General features: G+C 44.6%; 1 protein-coding gene across 1 annotated transcript in view; it reads right to left on the reverse strand.

Annotated features, from left to right (window-relative positions):
• Positions 1–5,896: 5,896 nt before the first annotated feature.
• The window catches only part of LOC126298243 (uncharacterized), a 38,681-nt gene continuing 20,353 nt past the window's right edge, over positions 5,897–24,224 (reverse strand). Inside the window, exons 2-3 of the mRNA XM_049989548.1 lie at positions 8,723–8,958; positions 5,897–6,054 (exon numbers count right to left, since the gene is read on the reverse strand). Coding sequence (XP_049845505.1) covers positions 5,897–6,054; positions 8,723–8,958 — 394 coding nt within the window. The remainder of the gene's footprint in view (positions 6,055–8,722; positions 8,959–24,224) is intronic.

A 24,224-nucleotide genomic window follows, 5' to 3' on the forward strand; every position in this document is an offset into this window, starting at 1 on the left:
CACCATCTGAGTGACTCCTCTACGCTGGGCGGCTGCTCTTTACGCAGAGCACAGAACACCAGGTGGTCTGCATGCCAGCGACCTCGTTTGTCGGCGTTGGCTCTCGGCACGAGTCGGCAAGGACGCTTCGCAGCACCTTTGGGTAACTGGGGCGTGTTCTGCCATACCCAGGGGGTGGTGACATCACGTAGGACAGGTTAGCTGAGTCCAGAGCGCTGAACGGCTAGGTGGACTGCCGACTACCTGAGCAGGAGTGGGTCCTTAGCCGAGAGGCGGAAGCTCGGGCTAGTAGGCGGCAAAGGACGAGGGGTGCATCCGCCTCACCGGAGTGCGGGGTGCACTTGTCGAGGAGCGGTGGGTTAAATCGTCAGTGACAGGGCTGTTGAGGGAGCCAGTACGTTGGCGATGGGGTGCTGAACCTAGCAGCTCATGAGTGCCTTCGGGCAAGATCGGTAGACGGCCTTTATTGCCCCCCCCCCCCTCCCCCATGGTAGAGGTGCGGGTCCGAGGTAAGAGACGTGTTCCTGCCTTTCTTCACTTGTCAAACTACATGATGGCTGGTACGGCAACAAGTGATACGTGTTCACCTTTATGGGGATCTATGGTGTCTGTTCCCTCCTCATAGGACTGGCTGGGACTGACGACGGACGAGAATGTTACGAGTAGGCACGTCAGAATAACGCTACTCTTGTAGCAGAATGTTAAAAACGGAAAGATAAGTCAAGCTGCTCTAAAGATTATTAAAATTGAGTTGCAGCAGGGCCATAGCCAATGTGGCTGGAAGGCCATGTTGAGGAAATTCAGAAGGAAAACAAGCAGCCGTTAAAGACGTGGGATGTTGTGGCTGCGCAAGCCCCACCGGAGCCACAAGGAGTCTTGTGGACAGTTGCCACGCCGGACATTTGCCACGATTTTACCTGCTCCGAAGGGTTGGGTCCATTGTCTCCCCCCCCCCCTCCTGCTCTCCTCCTCCTCCTCCTCCTCCTCCTCCTCCTCCTCCTCCTCACCCGCCTGTCCAGTTTGCTTTCGAAGTTCGTAACGTGACTTTAAGTATGGAAGTTATGACAACGAACAAGGGCAGGCCTCCTGATCATTAGAAAGGTTACGCGTATCTTAAATATGGGGAATGTAAAGAAGGTGTTGTTACATGGGTGAGCTTACACCGAAAAGTCGATCATTGCAAGGGAAAGCTGCTTTCGAGGATAGGAGAAGTGTTGAACGTGTTAGAACCAATTTCGAGCCTTAGTAAAACGTCACCAATCTTGGATGTTTTGCGTTCATCTAAATTATACGTGCCTTTTGCAGTGCCCCTGCAACAGCTTTCTGTCGTGTTTTGTGTACCATGGGGGATCAGTTCCGTCTGTTATTAATTTATTTGGTATGAATCTCTCGAGTGCCGTTGATACTATTTCTGTGAACTTAGGACACATATGGTCTTCACTTACATAGTTTGGAAGGATTCGAGACTGTCTCTTAGAAAGACGTCAACCGAATTTTTAGCTGCTTCTATAAATAGACATATTTCGCGTTTGGATTTGGTGACTTTCTTTGTTACGGAAGCGAGCCTCGTGTTCACTATTGCTTGTATCCGTCGTGATGCTCAGGATTATTTATGGCTAAGAGGTCAAGTGTGTTTTCGTAACCATTTACAATTTGAATGGACTCCTCAACTAATTGTAAAAAATAAGTTTAAAAAAGCATTTAGAACAATTACGGTAGTTGTTTTCTATTTACAATAGTTTATGAAAATGCATTTTTGTCATCATTCCGAAGGTAGATTGAAGTAACTGACAATTATAATTGTATGAATAGGGTGATGAGACTCACGTTTTCTTTGAACTGTTCAGCAATTGTTTCATTTGAGACAGGGGTCGGTAAAAGGAGCCAGTTATTAATTTATTCCGGTTGTTGAATATAAGCTCTGCCCATACTAAATCACAGGAACTATCTGCTTCAAAGTCGATTGTGAGCTTACAGTATTTTTCCTTAAGTTGTCCTTCTTGTTTCTGTTGTAGTGCAGATAATTACAATTACGGCTTTTCCCTCCAGAACCTAGGATGCTTTCTCTGCGACCCTGTAAATACCAGAGCTAAACAATGTAGAACAACAACGTACGTTACAAGCGTAGCATTTAGTGTTACTTTATTTCCTTATTTCTAACATTTTCTTTATGTGCCATGTCAATCATAGATGTTCTTATCTCTATTTAGTGAACGTGTTTTCAGGTATGTTTTGAACATTTTCCCGCTGCACTTTATTAACTAATGTTTTTAGAGAGTAAATTAATATGGAGTATGTCGTTCTTCTTTTCAAACGTTCACATACCCATTTATTCTTTCCCTATTGTCTTTTGGGTATGCAGTTGTAGTAATTAAAGTAGGCACAAATGCAGTGATCAAAAAGAAATGATTAGCGTACATTCACATTCTCGTTAAATCGTTCCTTTCTTGTTGCTCCCATGTCGATGGACTGTTTCCATCGCAATCAGTAAGCAAGAAAGAAAGCTACCGCACAGACAGAGGAATCTATATTTATACTTGGCACAACTAATTATATTCTGGCATAATCGTCGGTATCGCTTTCGTTTTCCAAAAGTTATAAATATTTCGATTTCGAGAAAGAAGCTCTGTATTTGTCCAAGATGTCTAAGAAGAAGGTCCCTTATATACTGGTCGTATTGAGTAAAATGTGCGTCCCTTCGCCTGGCGAAGGGGCAAGTGCAGCAAATGTACAGCATTCAGCCACAAACTACGAAAGATACATAGCAAGGGTTACCAAACGGCCAGACACGGCGGTCCTTCTCAGACCCTGCCGGGCCAAGACGTATTAAAGGTCCGGGGGATTTTGACGACAGTAATAAAACCAGCAAAAGACAAGATTAGAATTAATAAGGTAAAACCAGGCAAAAATGTTGTAATTGTCGACGTGGTGTGAACCAACTGAAAAACTAAATCCTCTTGTCATACTATATGATGCACCAACTATAATGAAGGGGAAACTGTGTGAAATGACAAAACTTCGAGGGCATGGAGGATAAGGAACTCAAAAAGACATTCAAAACAGGACCTCTGGAGTGTGATGTCCATCACGTTGCTGAGGTCACTGGAGCAATGTGGAGAAAAATTACAATGGGAAAGTTGTATACAGGGCGATTCTCAAAGATACGTAAGTATTTTAATATGTTATTCGACAAGTAAAACTAAAGTTACAGCTAATAAAAGATTTTCCCTGAAAAATAGCAACTTCGCTAACATGAAGCCATCCCAAAACTGTACGAGGATAAAGTAAAGCACGATTTCTATTTACTTTGTTATTGGTCTGGTGAATGTAATAAAACATGTTCCACGCGTGTATCTGCAGTAGTTTTCTAGAACATTCTTTCTGAACGACCTTACCCGTTGTACGCTAGTTGTAGTTGCTCCTGTCTGAACGTTACATGTGATAATTCCATCTTGAACTTTTGCGGTGCAGTCATCCTTAGCTGCATATATATTAAGGTATGTGACAATTATTACTTTGAGACCGTCTTAAATGTAAGGTAAGCAGTATGAACAAAGGTGTGTACATCTTCAGGACCACTGAAGATGCCTTGCAAAAAATTAAGGCGAAAAGCGTGTGACACACACAACTGTGTTTTGTTCAATTGTGACTAGACGGTCCCTAAGTAATATTTATCGTCACACTATGATAATTTTTTGATCCTTTAATTTGATGTTTCTGTGACTTCTCCGTCAGCATTTCACACTCTGTAACGCTATGCGATTTGCAACGTGACGGTGTCACCCATTCATTAAGAGGCGAACAACAATTTGCTCTCTTCCAGTACACCTATGTTAAATAAATTTTATCCAACTCTTAATAATAATTCCACAATTGAAATTTCAATTTTATAACTTAAATGACTTCTGAGGTATAAATAGTTAAAACTCGAAATCTTCCGTCTTCAATAAAGCGGTCGTAATACAAAAAATGTCATCGCATGCTTACATAGAAGTGATGTACCTAAACACATTTTCAGATAGTCAAATTGCAGTTTTAATGAGAAACATAAGGGTTATGCTATTTCAAAAATTTCAGAACTGACCATTTTCGTGTGAAGTTGCTTTTCGTTACTAACATAATTTCCATTCGACGAAAATGTGCGAGAGGTGGAATCAGTATGTGTACATTCAAACAGAAACCTTAAATGTGTAAGTAATCGAGTATGTACAGGAGAGTAAACAATGTTGTGCAGTCGTGTAGCGACTGACGAACGCTATATGGAAAACATGGTATAACAGGTTTTTCATGTGAAGGAATGTGTATTAACCGAGTTTTTCATACACACAAAGATCTTTTCAAGTTTGTGTGGCATTCTTAGAAGTCATACTTTGAGAGTACCGAAAATTACTGAATTTTCTTATAGCTGGTCAAACGGTGAGAGTATCTGATTACACAAAAACAAACGCGCATCGGACGTAGTATGTCTCAGAAGAAAGCGTAGTGCGTGAAACAGAGAATTACTACGTGGTTTTAGTCGGGCTGACTCGGTGTCTCGTTTTCGTACATCAGTGATGTATGTCCCATTCTGACAATTTTCAAGTGTTCTACCATATAAGGGGCTGAGAAACAATTTAACGGGGAAATAACCATTGACTTGGATGATTTTCGGAGAGTTTTTGTTATCTAAACTAAAAACGGCTGTTCTTATAGCAAAAGGGTTACCACAGCGTGGTATATTATATAACACACACACGTTTATTTAATATGGTCCTGATGGTACTTCATATTCGTAGCAGCATTGTGCGAGCCGTGACTTTTCTATTTGGAATTTCTCGATGGGAGTGTGCTACGAACTTATCCAGGCAAAATACAAAGTTGTCTCACTGACACATCTGTAAGGTATTATTCTCTTGCCAAATTGTAGTACTGCACGATGTATAGTTCAGAGAATTTGTTTGCTGATTTCAACACACACGATACTTTGAATTACTTGCGTAATCGGTACATCAGAAATACGAACATTATAAAAACATATCGTACCGGCATATCTATGCAATGAATGTTGCTTTTCCATTCGTTATTTTCATATTACAAACCAAAAATTAGAGAACAAGAATTACTTTTATCTTCACGTCGAATCCACATCAAGTTTAATTATATTTACTGCATCAGACTGAACTATGGAGATAAAAGAAAATTATTGATTATGCAATATCATTAGTAATACTGTTAATTAGCACCAAACGCCTAACCAAATACGGGAATGTCTCTTTCCGTAATGTTGGCGATCTATTTAAAGAGGATAGAGAAAAATGACTGTTGCTCTTGTCACTGACTGAAATGAACAGAACTATCTGGAGCAGTTCTACATGTCAACGTTAATCTCAACTAATTAACCCATGAAAACAAAAGACAAGTAATTTTGATTAAGTAGTGATATTTCTGAATACCGGCGTAATAGTTTCTTCCTTTCCACTTAACTAGTTGACGGCAGTAAGGCCGTTGCCGGCCACAGCAGACACGAACGCCATGATGCTTTCCTGGCGTTGAAACATTCGCAACTAAGGTTGAAGCAGTCAACGTGTTAAACCTATTTTCTTCTTGCTAAATTATAGCGGTTTACTCGAGTTCCGTTTTGGTTAAAGAATACGTTTCCTTATGATGTAAGCTCAGTCCCTTCATTTATAGCCTTCCTCGTGTAGCAAGGGCAGTACAAGTGATTATCTCTTAATTGTGTATCCTTGTACATACCTTTTATAGTGAAGCTGCGTATTACTGAACGATGTTCGTGAATCGATTGGCATTACAAAAATAATTTTCGTAATTTAAAATGCAATTCATTAAAATTTTCTTGGATGGCAAGGAAAACACATTGTGTGGATTTTAAGTAGTTTATTGGCGTAAAATACAGTTTTCATATTCGCAACGGTCTGTTGGCAGAAGTAGTGGAGCATCCTCGAGACACCAGGGACGCACCCTTAGCACCAAGTGGTGGCAACCGCCTCGCTTTCTTCTGCGTCTTCGTCTTCGTCTTCTGCGCGCTCGCAGGAGCTGCATACGGCTGCGGTCGACCTGCAACATGGGAGTTACGCCACTATTACACTCGTTCTGGAAAACTGATGCCGGTAACTTAAAAAGCTCGATGAACTTGCTACAACACAATACACAGTTGATTTATTAACATTTGCAGGCAACAGCGCAGTACGCCTGAAGAAAGTGATCCTCGCCTTAGGAGACAAATATAGAGCACGCATTGACTCCGGGCTCACCACAAACAGGGCGTACAATTTTGTGCGCGCTCAAGCAAAATTTAATTGTAACAATTACTAAATGAGAAAGGGGTGTTAACATCCAGACATATGGAATACATATACGATAGACACCACCTAGTCTCCATAGTTTCACCCATTGTGATAAATTAGTTAATGTGTAACCTTCATGTCTTATTTTAACCACATCATTGTGTTCCTGATGCGTCTAAATTATGGGTGAGGACGAGTGTTTGCCGTCAATGCATACCCTTACTGTGGCCTGCAGTGAGAATTCTGCGTATATTTACGATTGAATTGCAGTAATGTTTAATAAACAGAACATTTACTCAGTAGTCCGTTGCTGGCCATATTACAACCCCGTTGTCGCTCAGCCGATTGACTGGCGGTTTTCCATACTTTTGATGCGACTACAGACTAAAACCAAGAATTTAGCGAAAATTGATTATGTCGAGTTTAACAGAACTGATAACCGCATCCACATGAATTAACATGCTCAAAAGGGCGTTAGTGAGTTGAAAATGAAATTGTGCAAGATGATAACTAAAAAGAAACAATGTTCATGCATCACAAATGCTTTATTTTATAACACCATGTCTCACTACACACCCCAACACGGTCTCCTATATCCATCACCAGACAATATTTACTTCGACATTCAGATAGGTTCTGTGGCAACGTACCACGTAAATGGCCCCCTGTAACACACATTCCGAGAAGGAAATACAGATCACACCTATATAATCATAAACTAAGCCAGACTCACTTTTCAGTATATATGGGGCAATAGGGCCGGTTAGAAGACGACGCTTAATTTACGAACAGAACAGTCGCAAAAGTGAAACAGAAAATCTCTATCTGCAGTTTGCCATCATAGACGTGGTCAGAAATAAACGGAACTACCACGGACACACATCAAGTATGAAGCATGTGACCACAAACCTCATGCAACAGGCACAGTAATGAAAAGGAATTTTCACCACACAAGCAGCTATTGTAGATTCAAAATTGTGTGTTCGGTATTGTGACCTCTCAATACCTGGGGGCCGACAGCCGACTTACCACGCCCTTTTCTACAGCTAGTCTATATGGGAGGGGGAAGGGGGTGGCTGGATTAGTGCACAAACGCCTCTGAAAGAGTGATCGCCTGATTTGTTCGTGTATTTACCTACTTAAAGCCCTTCAGTTTATAATCTGTCCAATCCTGGGAGTGAATGGATGGATATGAAAACTATTGTCAAATGTACGTCAATAATGTCCAGAGTTAGTCGAGTTGGGGATTAACTCTGTAAATGGGAATCAAAGAAAAGGGCAAGGGTCGATCACTCGCTGACATGGAAGAGGGCAATGCCAGGACATCACGGGGTTGTGATTGACAATTTAGCTATTTAATGGTAACTAGCCCATCCCCCCCCCCCCCCCCCGAGTGAAATCGGGAATGTCATTGACACAGGCTCATCTAGGGGTACCTGCCACTTGGGACTAAGTATATGGCCTCTCTAAAAGCGATCCTCTTGCAGTATAGAAAAAGGTTGTAGTATTTTGCAGTTTACCTCATGACTGTGACTAATTGATTTATTTCAGCCGTGGTAAACAGGGAAAGGATATTCTATTACAGACAAAAACTACTCTTAAAATACATGATAACTCACGTGTTCGTACGCAGACTAACAATGAATGTAGTCAAATAAGCAAAACGATATGCTACACTAACAGTTTGGTGAAGAATACGTGGTGGCTGCTCTGAGAAGAAATCTCGTCTTAGAAAGTACATTCAAGCACACAAAATTACACAGAAAGGGAATACAGGAAGAGTATTGAGTATCATTTCCCTGGGTACCGCGGCTGAAGTAAAGGAATTAGTTATAATCACGAGGTGAACTACAAAATCAAATACCTTTGTCAATTATACAAGAGGATCGGTTTCGTAAGTATCCTATAGTTACAAGGATCCAGGCAACAAGTGTATCAAGATGCACCTGCGTGAAGTGCGGCCCGACATGGTGGGGCATGTGCCAGTTGTATTTAGAAGGTCAAATTGCCGACCATGCCACCGTGACACGTCGACCTTGACCTCGTTTCTGCCTACGATCGATCCTCTCTGCTTTCTACGACTGCTATCTCTTGACATTTAGGAGCAACAATTGAAACAAACCCGTTCTTGCATCCAACAAATCTCAATTGATTGTAGGGCAATTAGAAATTAAATGGGCTTTACTTAGGTGAATAAATGAACAGGTCAGCTCATCGCTTTTCCAGAGGCTATTTTTTAAGACTCAATGCTTCGTAAAGTGATACTAATACAGTAAACCCGTTAAGACCGAAGTACGTCTAGCATTCATGAAACGGGTCCAGTTGAGCCACTTCACAGTAACAGTCCAACGCAGTTCGTCCACTGGAAATGCTTACAGTTAAACTGTAAACCCTACCAAAGTAAGAGTTATAAACTTTATTGCCGAGAAGCTACTCACCTGCTGGGACGTGTTGGAGCGGCCGCCTGATGTTGCGCACCTTCAGCGCGGTCTGCAGATCCCTGCCGGCAGGCGCGGCAGCGACTTGGACGGCCCAGACGCGCGCCTCTGCCCGCCGCCGGCGCAGCGCCTCTTGCTGGCGCAGCCTCCGCTGCAGCACCGCGTCCGCCCTGCACAGCCGGCTCCAGCGGCGACTCACGCGGCTCGCCGCCCACAGCGCCTCTCCGTCCAGCTGCCTGCAACACAAAGTGCGCGCCTTTAGCATACCATCGCTTTTCAAGAGTGACAACATCGATGCATACAGAGAAAAATCAAAGAAGCAGATACAGTGCAATGAAACCTTCGTTACTGTAGTGACACTAACGGACTTACACACGCCCCAACAAACCGACATATTAGACGTGAGTAGGCGTTTTGACTGACCGCCGAACATTTCTCGTCGGGATGTTGGGCAGGTAGGACCAGACGACAGCAGACATCAACACCACAACACCCAACAAATTGTGCAGTCTTCGGACAAAAGTTCGTGGGATCAAATGCAGTCACAATATACCCGACAAAGTGAGATATGGACGAAACCTTGAGGACAGTGTTTCTGGAGAAATTTAAAGACCGCAAATATATTTAGGATTTGACTTCATTCTGGATATTTAGGATACATCGTGTGAGGAGTATAGCAATACTGAAGCAAGAAATGAAGCACATTGTTTCATTTTTTAACGAATCCAGAATGTTGATTGTGGCACATAAGTAAAACTCATTCTGTTTTTGTTACCGACACTTGTAGGAAATAAAATATAGAAATTGACGTATCGATACTGAATGGGCTTGAAGTCGTAAAATACAATTTCTTCATCGTTGTGTCAGTCAGTCCAGCCAACATCGAAGCCCTATACAATGGAGAGCATGTTGTATGCCACCACCATGTGTAGTTACTCATTTTCGAATTTACAATGAGTTTCCTGATCTTATAGGTGATTTTATACTACTTACATAAACAATGTTCACATCAACATCCTTTAGTTTTCTTTTATCGTCATGTATTTCCTCAGTCATCTGTTAAGTTACAGTGCAGATTTCAGGAATCACTTTGCTAATAACTGTGGAGATACAAAAGCACTGAATTTGATGATGTCCAGCTACTCCGAAATGCACGATTCATTAATTCTTAGATAATTTTGGAAAATCATCTGATCCCAACTGCTTAAGTAACAGAACTTGGGTGAATTACGTTCGCATCCTTTTACACAATTTTCTCTTGACTTTTTTTAATGCTTTGTACCTCTAAAACAGCCTAGGCAAATCCTGTATTTTGTTTCTGCGTAAAACCAAGCTGGATCTCGTAGAACAAACAATGAATTTATGATAAACAACTAACAGCAACAGGACGGAGTGAAGTCGGGCGGCATGTGTGTAGGCTCAAGTAATTGGTTTGCAGTAGGTCGATAAACTAGGACGTGTGTACGGGCCTTAAAACTTAAATATAATTATGAAACTAATTACTTGTTGTATATAAAATCCAAATTTGCTAAATTCTATCACCCCTCAGTGTGACCACACTGCGCAATCAAATTCATCAGTTGTTGTGGCTTATCACTTATTCCACACACACCATCGGTTGGCCTTCAGAATGCTACTCCACTATTGTATCACATAAAATTTCCTTGCATTTCAATATTTATACGGTTTTCTTCGGCCTAGCTGATACTATAAAATACTACTCACTACGAAAAGTTAAAAGCAATCTGATAACACGCAAGGCCCTTTGAGAGGTTTTGGACTGCTCACAATATAGGGAGTGCCATTGTGCGGGAAACAGCACTACGTTCAAAATCGATTAACAATATGTGTAATATATGGGAAGGTGTCACCAACTACACTAAATGGTTGCAATGTCTTTCTCCTGCGCTGTCTTTCGTATGAAACAAAGAAGCTACATCACTATTATTCTGCTTTACAGGTAACAATTGCTACTGAAACTCTACGAACTAGGTCCAGCTACATCACACCATTTTCATTCTCTTCAGCTTCACATAACGCACTTCACTGAACGACTAATCCGTTTTCTTGTTGCGTATGTAACAACCGTCACCCGCCTAGAAGCTCTCCAGTAGAAACACTCGCGCAATTAAAAATATCTACGTTGCAGTTGACTTCACGATACAGTTGCCGTACCTCTGATACATCATCTACTTTTGAAATAGCTTTAAAATACATGTACAGCTTACTGCAGCCTAGAGAAGAGAAAACATTAAAAAAATCGATTTTTACCCGACTGATAGCGCATGAAAAGTGCGTTAACTGCATGAAGATGAATATCTGAAAGTAATACACAAAATATCTATCCGCCCAAAACATTTCCAACAAAATAAAATTTTGTTAACACCAAATTGTAGGATGAACTTTCCTCCGCAATCACATGACGCTCACCGCAGTGCAACCACTCTCATTATACTCATGGAAAATCACAGAAAAATTTGCAGATGGTCACTTTCAGTTGGTGTGCCACAAATTGCCGACAGTTAAATGCTAAATCAGTAAACCACAACTTAGCTATGAAATAAATAGTAAATTATGGCTTTAATTTGTGTTGCAATGGTTCAGCAACAAATAACACAAGTATAAGTACTCTTCTGATGCACGTTCGACTTTTGTGACGGGAAACATCCTATATAACGAGTACTGTAGGGAGGAGGATGGAGGATATTAGCGTTTAACGTCCCGTCGACAACGAGGTCATTAGAGACGGAGCGCAAGCTCGGGTGAGGGAAGGATGGGGAAGGAAATCGGCCGTGCCCTTTCAAAGGAACCATCCCGGCATTTGCCTGAAGCGATTTAGGGAAATCACGGAAAACCTAAATCAGGATGGCCGGAGCCGGGATAGAACCGTCGTCCTCCCGATTGCGAGTCCAGTGTGCTAACCACTGCGCCACCTCGCTCGGTACGACTACTGTAAAACAAATTTTTCAAATACAACACAGGAAACGTTCTTGAGCTGCAATTGTTCTATGAGCAAGATCACTGAAAATTACCAACATTCTTGTTCTATGCATTTTTTTACACCGTGAATTGCAGTTGACGTAGCATAAAAAAAGCTTGGGATGGACAACCCCACACGTACGAAGATGCTATGAAATTTTAAAGCTACCATTACCGTGTTGCAGCTACGCGAACATTACACAAAATAAGGGGAGAAATCTTGCATGCCTATTCGTAGACACACGACTGACGTTCAGCTTTTGGAAAGTCTCACGAAGGTTAGAGGACATTTACCTTGGACTAAATCTTTTCTTGTAGCAATTACCTTTTACCTGCAGTATGACCAATAAGTAGAAATAAGTTTCTGATACTACCTGATGCAGCCACGGCACTGAAGAATGGTATTCAGATTAATGAAACACAGTTTTAATATGAACGGTATGGCACAAGGTGTAGAACGTTTACACCACTTCTTTGCAGCCACTACCGAAAAGAAGCTGAAAGGTGCACAAGTTTAAATACTAATAAACGAAAATCGGTATAAAATGTGACGCACTAACGAAAGTAATATTAATAAAAACAATAAAAAATTGACCTCGGTCTCTACCTACATAAAATCGTGCAAAAATTGCTTTATGCATGCTGCAATTTTAAGACAACCTTAGTCAGGCGTTTCACGAAGCACAGGAGTAATTCAATATTATTAGCCTTAAGCGTGATAGTTTCGGTGGAGCGTGATAGCACATGCAACCGTGTATCTTGAGAAATGGTGGTATTACAGTATCAGGTAAACACGGCTGCTATTAGAATTGCAAAACCAAACGATGGGAGCATAACAGTTATATTTCTTTGGTAGAGAATACTACTACTACTACTACTACTACACCCACTGAAACATCACATTGCACCTCTTTCTGTAAAGTAGCAATTAAACTCTGATAAGCAGCCCACGCAGCAGAATGTAATACATCCTTAACTTATACTTACTTCCATATTAACTACTCATTTGGGCCACAACCCATTTCTCAACATTTTAGTGAAAGTCCCTCAGAATCTTTCCATCAACATTAGCACTATAAAACCCAAAAACCAACTGCAGGCTTCAAAATATAAGATTTAACATGTCCACGGCACGACTCACCAACTTTTCATCCATTCCCTCTAGTGAAGCACCCTACTAGGCTCTGGAACAAAAAAAGACAACCGCTCAATGGATAAACACCTACATCCAGTTTATAATATGGAAACCATATGCTTTGCATTAAAAACTATAGAACATTATCAAAGAAGATTACTATCTTCAAACGATGTTCGTAGTACCAAGAAACTCGATCACTTACTATCGAAAGCATACCTGACCGAAATACGTGGAACAAACTGCACGATATTCACGAATCACAATCATTACCTTCGACTAGTATTAAAACTCAAAAATGCATACGGAAGTGCATTGACAGTTTAGATATACAAGTATCACAATTAAGCATAAAATACGCAAGTCACATACTATTATGTATAAAAAACAAAGCGTACTTACCAGCCTATGTAAAACGATTAAAAATCTGCGCCACGTGCACCTCTCAACCTTCCCCACCCCTCACAAACACCTAAAGAACACCCACAATGCCCAAAATTAATCCTGACAAAATAACTAACCATATTAAACATTCCCCCATTCATTAAAAGCAACACATCCAACTTACAAACTTTAGCCTGCAAGTCCCCCAATAATATGCAACAAACTCTCGACAGGACAATAATTACCTGGCAAGCGCGCCGTCCCATCACGAAGCCGCGAACCCCCCCCCCCCCCCCCCAACAATATCAATATACTGTATTTGTGTGTGCAGCTGTTTCATAATTGTTTTTTTAGCAATGATCCACCAATAAATACCGAAAGCCTTAAGTCTCTATAAGATGGGTGGAGGTTACACTCAACAACCGAATTAGGTTACTAATTGGCGACTTTTACCGACCCCCGACTCAGCAGCATTAGTAGCAGAACAACTGAGAGATAATTTGGAATACATTTCACATAAATTTTCTCAGCATGTTATATTCTTAGGTGGGGATTTCAATTTACCAGATATGGACTGGGACACTCAGATGTTTAGGACGGGTGGTAGGTACAGAGCATCGAGTGACATTATACTGAGTGCACTATCCGAAAATTACCTCGAGCAATTAAACAGAGAACCGTCTCGTGGAGATAACATCTTGGACCTACTGATAACAAACAGACCCGAACGTTTCGACTCTATGTGCAGAACAGGGAATCAGTGATCACAAGGCCATTGCAGCATCCCTGAATATGGAAGTTAATAGGAATATAAAAAAAGGGAGGAAGGTTTATCTGTTTTAACAAGAGTAAGAGACGCCAGATTTCAGACTACCTAACATATCAAAACGAAAATTGCTGTTCCGAGACTGACAATGCTGAGTGTTTATGGAAAAAGTTCAAGGAAAACGTAAAATGCGTTTTAGACAGGTACGTGCCCAGTAGAACTGTGAGGGACGGGAAAAACCCACCGTGGTACAACAACAAAGTTAGGAAACTACTGCGAAAGCAAAGAGAGCTTCACCACAAATTTAAACGCAGCCAAAACCTCTCAGACAAACAGAAGCTAAACGATGTCAAAGTTAGCGTAAGAATACTCCATGTGCCCTGCCTCCCATCTGTGTCAACTTTGGAGAGAATCATTCAACTTGCTCGTCAGACTGTAGGATTTTACAGAAAGAGCAGAAAATCATGGAATATAAGACCTTGGACCGACTGACCTACTCTGAGGCTAAGCGGAAGTTTGAGATGCCTCCATCCTATTCGTATGACTTCCTTTTACGCCACCGCTAGATCTGTTCTAGCCTCATCAGCTTCGCATATCTCGGTCACCCCTCAGAGCCTGAGTGATATACCTGTCCCCTACTTTGGGAGCAACAACACCTCCTCCCCCCCAGCCAGCCATTGGGGACGTCTGTCCCCACATCTAAGCTGCAGAAGCATACCACTTCCTCAACTCCTCTTGCTCATAAATGGTCCCTTGGGTCCCTTCTTGCCCAGGTTTCTACTAGTGGGAAGGATGATGCTCACCACTCTCTGAAGTGCACAGAAGCAGCTGGTCGTAGGGCTTCGAGATCCTCTTCAGTCCTGGAGACTGAATCTGTGTAGCAGTCCCAGCCAGCAAAACCAAAGTAGCCGCCACCATTTCTGTTACTGGGCGACTTTTACGACCATAACTCTTTGTGGTGTGGATTGGTGGCAACAGGCCAAGGCACTGTCGTTGAGCAAGTGTTGCCACAGCTCGACCTTTCTCTCTTAAATAATGGTGTCTCCACACATTACAGTGTGGCACATGGCACATACTCAGCCATCGACCTTTTGGTCTGCAGCCCTGGCCTTCTACCAGCCATCCACTGGCATGTGCGTGACAACTTGTGCAGTAGTGACCACTTTTTGACCTTTCTGTCACTGCCACAGCGTCACTCACCTGGGCACCTCTCCAGATGGGCTTTGAAAAGGATGACTGGTACTTGTTCGCCGCCATTGCCACTAATGATCATCTTTCTGATGACACCATTCATGAGGTGGTTCATTCGATCCCCACTGTATCGTTTCTGCAGCGGAATCTGCCATTCTCTGTTCTCCCAGGTCCCCTCGGCGGTGGACTGTGCCTTGGAGGTCCCCTGAGTCGCTGAGGCCATTAGAGATTGCAGGTAGACCCTCTAGCATCATAAGTGGCACTCATCATGGGAACACCTCATTCCCTTTAAGTGGCTCCATGCCTGAGCCTGCCCCCTTATTTGCCGATGGAAGGAGGCGTGCTGGGAACGGTATGTCTCCATCATTGGTGTCTGTACCTCTCCATGGCTGTTTTGGGCCAAGATTAGGTGGCTCTATGGATATCACACCCCTGTCAGTGTACCTGGGCTTTTTTTTTTAATAGTACAGTCTGCAGTGACTCTGGCACGATTGCAGAACTCTTAGCAAAGCATTATGATCTGTGTTCTGCTTCTACGCATTACCCGCTGGCCTTCTGCTCCCTGAAAGAGTGGTTGGAACATTGGAACCTTTCATTCCATACGCGCTTTCCCAAACTGTACAATGTTCCATTCAGTGAGTGGGAATTCCAGGGTGCCCTAGCTGCTTGCCCTGATATGGCCACCAGTCCAGATCGCATCCACTATCAGATGCTAAAATACGTCTTTGTGAACTAACAGCGACGCCTCTGATGTGTTTTCAACTGTATCTGGGTAGAGGGTGAGTTCTCATCACAATGGCGGGAAAGCCTCCTCATCCTGGTGTTGAAACCTGGTAAGAACCCCTTGGAGGTGGACAGCTACCACCCCAATGACCTCACCAAATTTATGTGAAAATTGCTTGAACAAATGGTGAGCCGGAGTTGGCTACATGAGTCTATGGCTTTCTGGCTCTGTCCCAGTGTGGATTCCGTAAGGGCTGCTCTGCCACAGATAATCTGGTCTGCCTGGAGATTGCCATCAAATGGTTCAAATGGCTCTGAGCCTCATGGATGGGGTCTTAGGGGCCCCCTCCCGACTTTTATTCAAAATTTTCTGTCGCACAGTTCCTTCCGCATGTAAGTTGGTCTTTCCCATAGTTCCTCTCAAGTCAAGAAGAATGGGGTCCCACAAGGCTCTGTCTTCAATGTCTGCCTGTTTTTAGTTGCTACCAATGGGCTTGCTGCAGCTGCAGCCTGTACTGTAGATCCACTGGCATTCTGGTTGCTGAACGACAACTACAGGGCGCTATCCACAGGACACAGTCTTTGGCCATCATGCACGTCTTCTCTAGCTCTTGGCCACAAAGACTTGCGTCATGCTTTTCTGCCGGTGTCACACTATTCACCCTGAGCTGCGGCTTTACCTTGACGGTCAACCTGTTGCTGTGGTGGAGACGCATCGGTTTCAGGCCTTGCTTTTTCATACCTGGTTGACTTGGCTCCATCATATTCAGCAGCTTAAACGATCGTGCTGGGGTCATCTTAACACTCTTCATAGCTTGACTCACAGCAGCTGGGGTGCCGACTGGTCTATCCTTCTGACTATATTGGGCACTGATTCAGCCCCGTCTCGATTATGGGAGCCTGGCTTACAGTTCCGCATCGCCTTCATCCTTGCGGTCGCTTGACCCCATACTTCACTGCGGGATACAACTCATAACTGGAGCTTTCCGCACAAGCCCTGTAAACACCATACTTGCGGAGGCTGGTGTCCCCCCATTGCGGATCCGGAGCCATTGACAACTGGTCGCTTATGCTTCACATGTTTGTGACTTGCCCAGACATCCCAATTACGATCGCCTGTTCCCAAACTCGCTCATCCATCTTCCCGAATGGTGCCCCCGGTCAGGGTGTACGATATCAGTTTGCGTCCAGGTTCGCCCTCTGGGATAGAGTTTTTCTCTCTCCTACCTCTTTTCTGGACAATTTTACGTATACCCCTGTGGTGTGTGCCCCACCCATGCCTTTGGATTGATTTGGCACAGGGACCAAAGGACTCACTCCATTCTGAGACCCTCCGCCACCGCTTTATTTCCATTCTTGCCGCGTTTCTCGGCCCTGACGTGGTCTATATCGACGGTTCGATGGTTGCTGGTCGAGCCGGTTGTGCTATTACTCTTGGGGATCATTATGAACAACGCTCATTGCCAACTGGCTGCAGTGTTTTCACTGCAGAGCTAATAGCCATCTCTCGCGTCCTAGAGTGTCTCTGTTCCTGCTCAGAAGAGATCCAGTCACTAAGGGTGCAGGCTGAACACAGGATAAACACAGATACAGGAATCATTGGTATAATAGTTGTAAACCGTCGTAGCTGTGTTGGGAAAGTACCAGAGCTCCAAGCGCCAATAGAAAGCACTGATGCTCAAATCGTGATAGGCACTGAAAGCTGGCTAAAGCCAGATATGAGCTCAGCCGAAATTTTTGCGAAGAACCTAATGGTGTTCCGAAAGGATAGGCTAAACACAGTTGGCGATGGCGTGTTTGTTTCTGTCAGAAGTAGTTTATCTAGCCGCAAAACTGAAGTACATACTTCCTGTGAGTTAGTATGGGCAGAGGTCATTGTTGGAAACCGGAATAAAATAATAATTGGAGCCTTTTACCGACCTCCCAATTCAGATGATACAGTTGCTGAAAGGTGCAAAGAAAACTTGAGTCTGATTTCAAACACGTGCCCGACTCATACGATTATAGTTGGTGGTGACATTAATTTACCCTCCATATGGTGGCAAAAATAAGTTTTTTATTCCGGAGGTACGCATAAAATATCATCCGAAATTGTGCTAAACGCATTCTCTGACAATTATTTCGAGCAGTTAGTTCATGAGCCCACACCAATATTAAACGTTTGTGAAAACACATTTGACCTCTTAGCAACAAATAATCCTGAGTTAACAACGCCTATTCAGGGACTAGTGAACACAGGGTTGTCGTAGCGAGACTGAATACTGTAATCCCCAAACCCTCGGAAAAATATACCTATTCAAAAAAGCAGATAAAAACTCACATGACGCGTTACTGAAAGACAATCTCCACTCATTCCAAATTAGTAATAAAAGTGTAAACCAGATGTGGCTAAAATTCAAAGAAATAGTATCGGCAGCAATTGTAAGATTCATACCAAATAAATTAACAAACGAAAAATTAAGCGCGGACTTCAGTGCGAGATGCCTATAACAGTTTCCACAACGAAACTTTGTCTCGAAATCTGGCAGAAAATCTTGTTATGGTTGGCAGGAGAGGCAACATAGGGTTACTAAAGGATGCCAAAATGCACGCGTTTTAGCTCACGCAGGATGGCGTGAGGTCTGGAACATGACAAGGGAATTAAAATTGAGAAAAACGGACGTAGCTGGTAGAATACTTAACTTTAATCCATTAATGACGAACGTCGCTCTTGATGGTACATGATTTACAATATCAATAGAAACTGATCATGGCGCCTTGCTAGGTCGTAGCAAATAACGTAGCTGAAGGCTATGGTAACTATCGTCTCGGCAAATGAGAGCGTAGAAGTCAGTGAACCATCGCTAGCAAAGTCGGCTGTACAACTGGGCGAGTTCTGGGAAGTCTCTCTAGACCTGCCGTGTGGCGGCGCTCGGTCTGCAATCACTGATAGCGGCGACACGCGGGTCCGACTTATACTAACGGACTGCGGCCGATTTAAAGGCTACCAACTAGCAAGTGTGGTGTCTGGTGGTGTCACCACAAATCTAAAGAGATTCTGGTCGTATGTGATATATGTTAGCGGCAAGAAACAACCAATGCCTTTTCTGCACGATAGCAATGGAGATACTATCGAAGACAGTGCTGCCAAAGCAGAGTTACTAAACACAGCCGTCCGAAATGCCTTCACAAAAGACGAAGTAAATATTCCAGAATTCGAATCGAGAACAGCTGCCAACATGAGTAACGTAGAAGTAAATATCCTCGGATTAGTGAAGCGACTGAAATCACTTAATAAAAGCAAGTTTTCTGGTTCAAAAGGCTCTGAGCACTATGGGACTTGACATCTGTAATCATCAGTCCCCTAGAACTACTTAAACCTAACTAACCTGAGGACAACACACACATCCATGCCCGAGGCAGGATTCGAACCTGCGACCGTAGCAGTCGCGCGGTTCCGGACTGCGCGCCTAGAACCGCGAGACCACCGCGGCCAGCAGTCTTCTGTTCCAGACTGTATGCCAATTAGGTTCCTTTCGGAGTATGCTGATGCATTAGCTACATACTTAACAATCATATACAACAGTTCGCTTGAAGAAAGATCCGTACCGCAAGACTGGAAAGATGCACAGGTCAGACAAATATTCAAGAAAGGTAGTAGGAGTAATCCACTAAATTACAGGCCCATATCATTAACGGCGATATGCAGCAGTTCGAACATTATGAATTACCTCGAAGGAAACGGTCTATTGACACACAGTCAACATGGGTTTAGAAAACATCATTCCTGCGGAACAAAACTATCTCTTCATTGACATGAAGTGTTGACTGCTATTGACAAGGGTTTTCAGATCGATTGCGTATTTCTGGATTTCTGGAACGCTTTTGACACTGTCCCACACAAGCGGCTTGTAGTGAACTTGTGTGCTTATGGAATATCCTCTCATGTGACTGGATTTGAGACTTCCTGTCAGAGAGCTCACAGTTTGTAGTAATTGACGGAAAGTCATCGAGTAAAACAGAAGTGATTTCTGGCGGTCCACAATATAGTGTTGTAGGCCCTTTGGTGTTCCTTATCTATATAAACGATTTTGGAGACAATCTGAGCAGCAGTCTTCGGTTGTTTTTCCGATGACACTGTCGTTTGTCGTCTAATAAAGTAAACAGAAGACCAAAACAAACTGCAAAACGATTTAGAAAATATATCTGAATATTTCAAAAAGTGGCAGTTGACCCTAAATAAGGAAAACTGTGAGGTCATCCACATGAGTGCTAAAATGTTACACGATAAATCAGTCTAATCTAAAAGCCGCGAATTCAACTAAATAACTAGTTATTACAAGAACGATGAACTTAAATCGGAAGGAACACATACAAAATGTTGTGGGGAAGGCTAACAAAAGACTGCGTTTTATTGTCAGGACACTTAGAAAATGTAACAGACCCACTAAGGAGACTGCCTATACTACGCTTGTCCATCTTCTTATAGAATACTGTTACGTGGTGTGAGATCCTTACCAGATAGGACTGACGGAGTACATCGAAAAAGTTCAAAGAAAGGCAGAACGTTTTGTATTATCGCTAAGTATTGGAGAGAGTGTCACAGAAATGATACAGGACTTGGGCTGGAAATCATTAAAAGAATGGCGTTTTACGTTGCGACGGAATCTTCTCACGAAATTCCAATCACCAACTTCCTTCTCCGAATACGAAAATGTTTTGTTGACACCGACCTACATAGGGTGGAACGATGACCAAGATAAAATAAGGGAAAGCAGAGCTCTTACGGAAAGATACAGGTGTTCATTCTTTCCGCACACTATACAAATTGGAATAATAGAGAATTGTCAAGGAGGTTCAATGAACCCTTTGCCGGGTATCAACGTATCCATGTAGATGTAGAAGGGATGCAGATGGTTTGCAGCTGTCAGCGTGCAGGAGAACGTCTCCTGAAGCATAACACTGCTCCCGCCAACCTGTGCCTGTGGCGCACAATACGTTTCGATCCATCGTTAATCTCGATGAAGGCATTTATGGAGATGACCATCGACCTGTTGAGGCAAAAATGTGATTCACCCGAGGATCCAACATTTTTCCATTGATTGATGGTCGATTCCCTGTGCTCCTGAGCCCACTGCAATCGTAAGTGACAATGTCGTTGGGTCAACATGTCAGGATGGTCTCCTGCGGAGCTCCATATCAGCAATGTCTGGCGTGAGGTCGGATGGGTTAAGCGCTAGCGGAAGCTTGCAGTTCCCCAGTCGGTTGTGCGGTGCGCTTGGTGTGGGCCCACTCGCCGTAAGGCGCGGAATCTCGCCCCATGACGTATCATTCCATGGTCGGGCGTGTCGGCGATGGGCCTCACATGGGGGAGTGAAACGCTATACATAGTTTCTCCCTTCCAAATGGTTCTTTCCGACTTTCCTTGGTGTCAGAAGTTAAGCTCGGCATTTCCTGGGTGCGCGCCTGGATGTTGCCTTGCATCAGTAGGTGGAGCTGCCACCCAACCCAATGAGATTGTGAAGGGTTAGTGCCAAAGAGGGAGCTGTGTCCAGAGAACGTAGATCTGTCCCTTGGGGGAGGGTTTAGCGAGCTGCTAGGCTGGGGAGTGTTGCTCACCGTGTGAGTGACTCCGCTACGGTCGGCGGCTGCTCTTTACGCAGAGCACAGAACACCAGGTGGTCTGCATGCTGGCGACCACGTTTGTCGGCGTGGGATCTCGACACGAGTCGGCAAGGACGCTTCGCAACCCCGTGGGTAACCGGGGCATGTTCTGCCATACCCAGGGGATGGTGACATCACCTAGGACAGATTAGCTGGGTCCACAGCGCTGAACGTCTACGTGGACGGCCGACTACCTGACCAGGAGTGGGTCCTTAGCCGAGAGGCAGAAGCTCGGGCTAGTAGGCAGCAAAGGACGAGGGGTGCATCCGCCTCACCGGAGTGTGGGGTGTACTTGCCGAGGGGGGCTGGGTTAAATCGTCGGTGGCAGCCCATGAGTGCCCTTGGGCAAGATAGGTGGGCGGCCTACATTGCCCCCCCCCCCTTCCCTCATGTTAGAGGTGCCGGTCCGAGGTAAGACACGGATTCCTGCCTTTTTTCACTAGTCAAACTACACTCCTGGAAATTGAAATAAGAACACCGTGAATTCATTGTCCCAGGAAGGGGAAACTTTATTGACACATTCCTGGGGTAAGATACATCACATGATCACACTGACAGAACCACAGGCACATAGACATAGGCAACAGAGCATGCACAATGTCGGCACTAGTACAGTGTATATCCACCTTTCGCAGCAATGCAGGCTGCTATTCTCCCATGGAGACGATCGTAGAGATGCTGGATGTAGTCCTGTGGAACGGCTTGCCATGCCATTTCCACCTGGCGCCTCAGTTGGACCAGCGTTCGTGCTCGACGTGCAGACCGCATGAGACGACGCTTCAGCCAGTCCCAAACATGCTAAATGGGGGACAGATCCGGAGATCTTGCTGGCCAGGGTAGTTGACTTACACCTTCTAGAGCACGTTGGGTGGCACGGGATACATGCGGACGTGCATTGTCCTTTTGGAACAGCAAGTTCCCTTGTTGGTCTAGGAATGGTAGAACGATGGCTTCGATGACGGTTTGGATGTACCGTGCACTATTCAGTGTGCCCTCGACGATCACCAGAGGTGTACGGCCAGTGTAGGAGATCGCTCCCCACACCATGATGCCGGGTGTTGGTCCTGTGTGCCTCGGTCGTATGCAGTCCTGATTGTGGCGCTCACCTGCACGGCGCCAAACACGCATACGACCATCATTGGCACCAAGGCAGAAGCGACTCTCATCGCTGAAGACGACACGTCTCCATTCGTCCCTCCATTCACGCCTGTCGCGACATCACTGGAGGCTGGCTGCACGATGTTGGGGCGTGGGATGTTGTGGCTAAGCAAGCCCCACCAGAGCCACAAACTACGAAAGATACGATAGCTAGGGTTACCAAACGGCCAGACACGGCGGTCTTTGGTTGGTTGGGTGTGGGATTGAAGGGACCAGACTGCTAAGGTCATCGGTCCCTTGTTCCACGATAAAATCACACGAAATAAAAACTGTCAGTCGTTAAAAACGGAGAACTGAGACAAGGGACGACACAATACAAGAAAGACAGACAAAGACCAGACAAACGGAACTAAAATCACACCGAGTGTGAAGGTGGTTGGCCGACCATGAAAATAAGGAAAAGCCAACCACCAAATGACACTAAAACCCACAGTTTAAAACCACAGGCCAAAGGCCCAAGTCAATACAGGAAATACAAGGACAAACACTCAAATCATACGATAAAAACCCCCTGCCCGAATAAAACTCAACACGAGGTACGTCATAGCAACGTCATCACATAAAAGGGCAGGGAGGGTATCAGGCAGCGCAAACGACTGCCTGAGTCCTGTTAAAAGCGGGCAGTCCACCAAAATGTGGACCACCGTCAGAGCTGCCCCGCAGCGACATAGCGGTGGGTCCTCCCGGCGCAACTAATGGCCGTGCGTCAGCCGCGTGTGGCCAACGCGCAGCCGGCAGAGGACGACAGAGTCCTTCCGAGAGGCCCTTCCGGTCGTCTCCTTCACCGCCCGAAGTTTGTTGGGCGTGGGCAGGGTGCGCCACTCGTCACCCCAGGCACCAAGCACTTTCTGGCGCAAAAGCGACAGGAGATCACACTCCATAAGGCCGAGTTCCAGAGCCGGTGAACTCACTGCCTGTTTAGCCAGCGTGTCAACCCGCTCATTGCCCGGGATGCCGACATGACCTGGGGTCCAAACAAAGACCACGGAGTGGCCGCAACGGGCAAGAGCATGGAGCGACTCGTGGATGGCCATCACCAGACGGGAACAAGGAAAGCACTGGTCAAGAGCTCGTAAACCACTCAGGGAGTCACTACAGATGACAAAGGACTCACCAAAGCGGGAGCGGATATACTCTAGGGCGTGATAGATGGCAACCAACTCGGCAGTGTATACACTGTTCCCGGGTGCCAGCGACCGTTGCTCACAATGATCCTCTAGAGTAAGAGCGTAACCAGTGCGACCAGAGACCATCGCACCGTCGGTATTGGCCACGGCAGATCCGGGAAACTCGACAAGGAGAGAAACAAAGCGGCGGCGGAGGGCCGGAGGAGGGACCGAGTCTTTCGGACCCTGTGCCAAATCCAGCCGAATGCATGGTCGGCGCACACACCAAGGGGGCAGACGGAGATTAGCCCGGAAAACAGGCGGGAGAGGAAAAAACTCAATCCCACATAGTAGAGCCCGGATGCGAACCGCGATCGTACACCCTGACCGGGGCCGCCTGTCTGGAAGATGGACGAT

Source organism: Schistocerca gregaria, chromosome X (assembly GCF_023897955.1).
Source record: "Schistocerca gregaria isolate iqSchGreg1 chromosome X, iqSchGreg1.2, whole genome shotgun sequence".
NCBI lineage: Eukaryota > Metazoa > Arthropoda > Insecta > Orthoptera > Acrididae > Schistocerca > Schistocerca gregaria.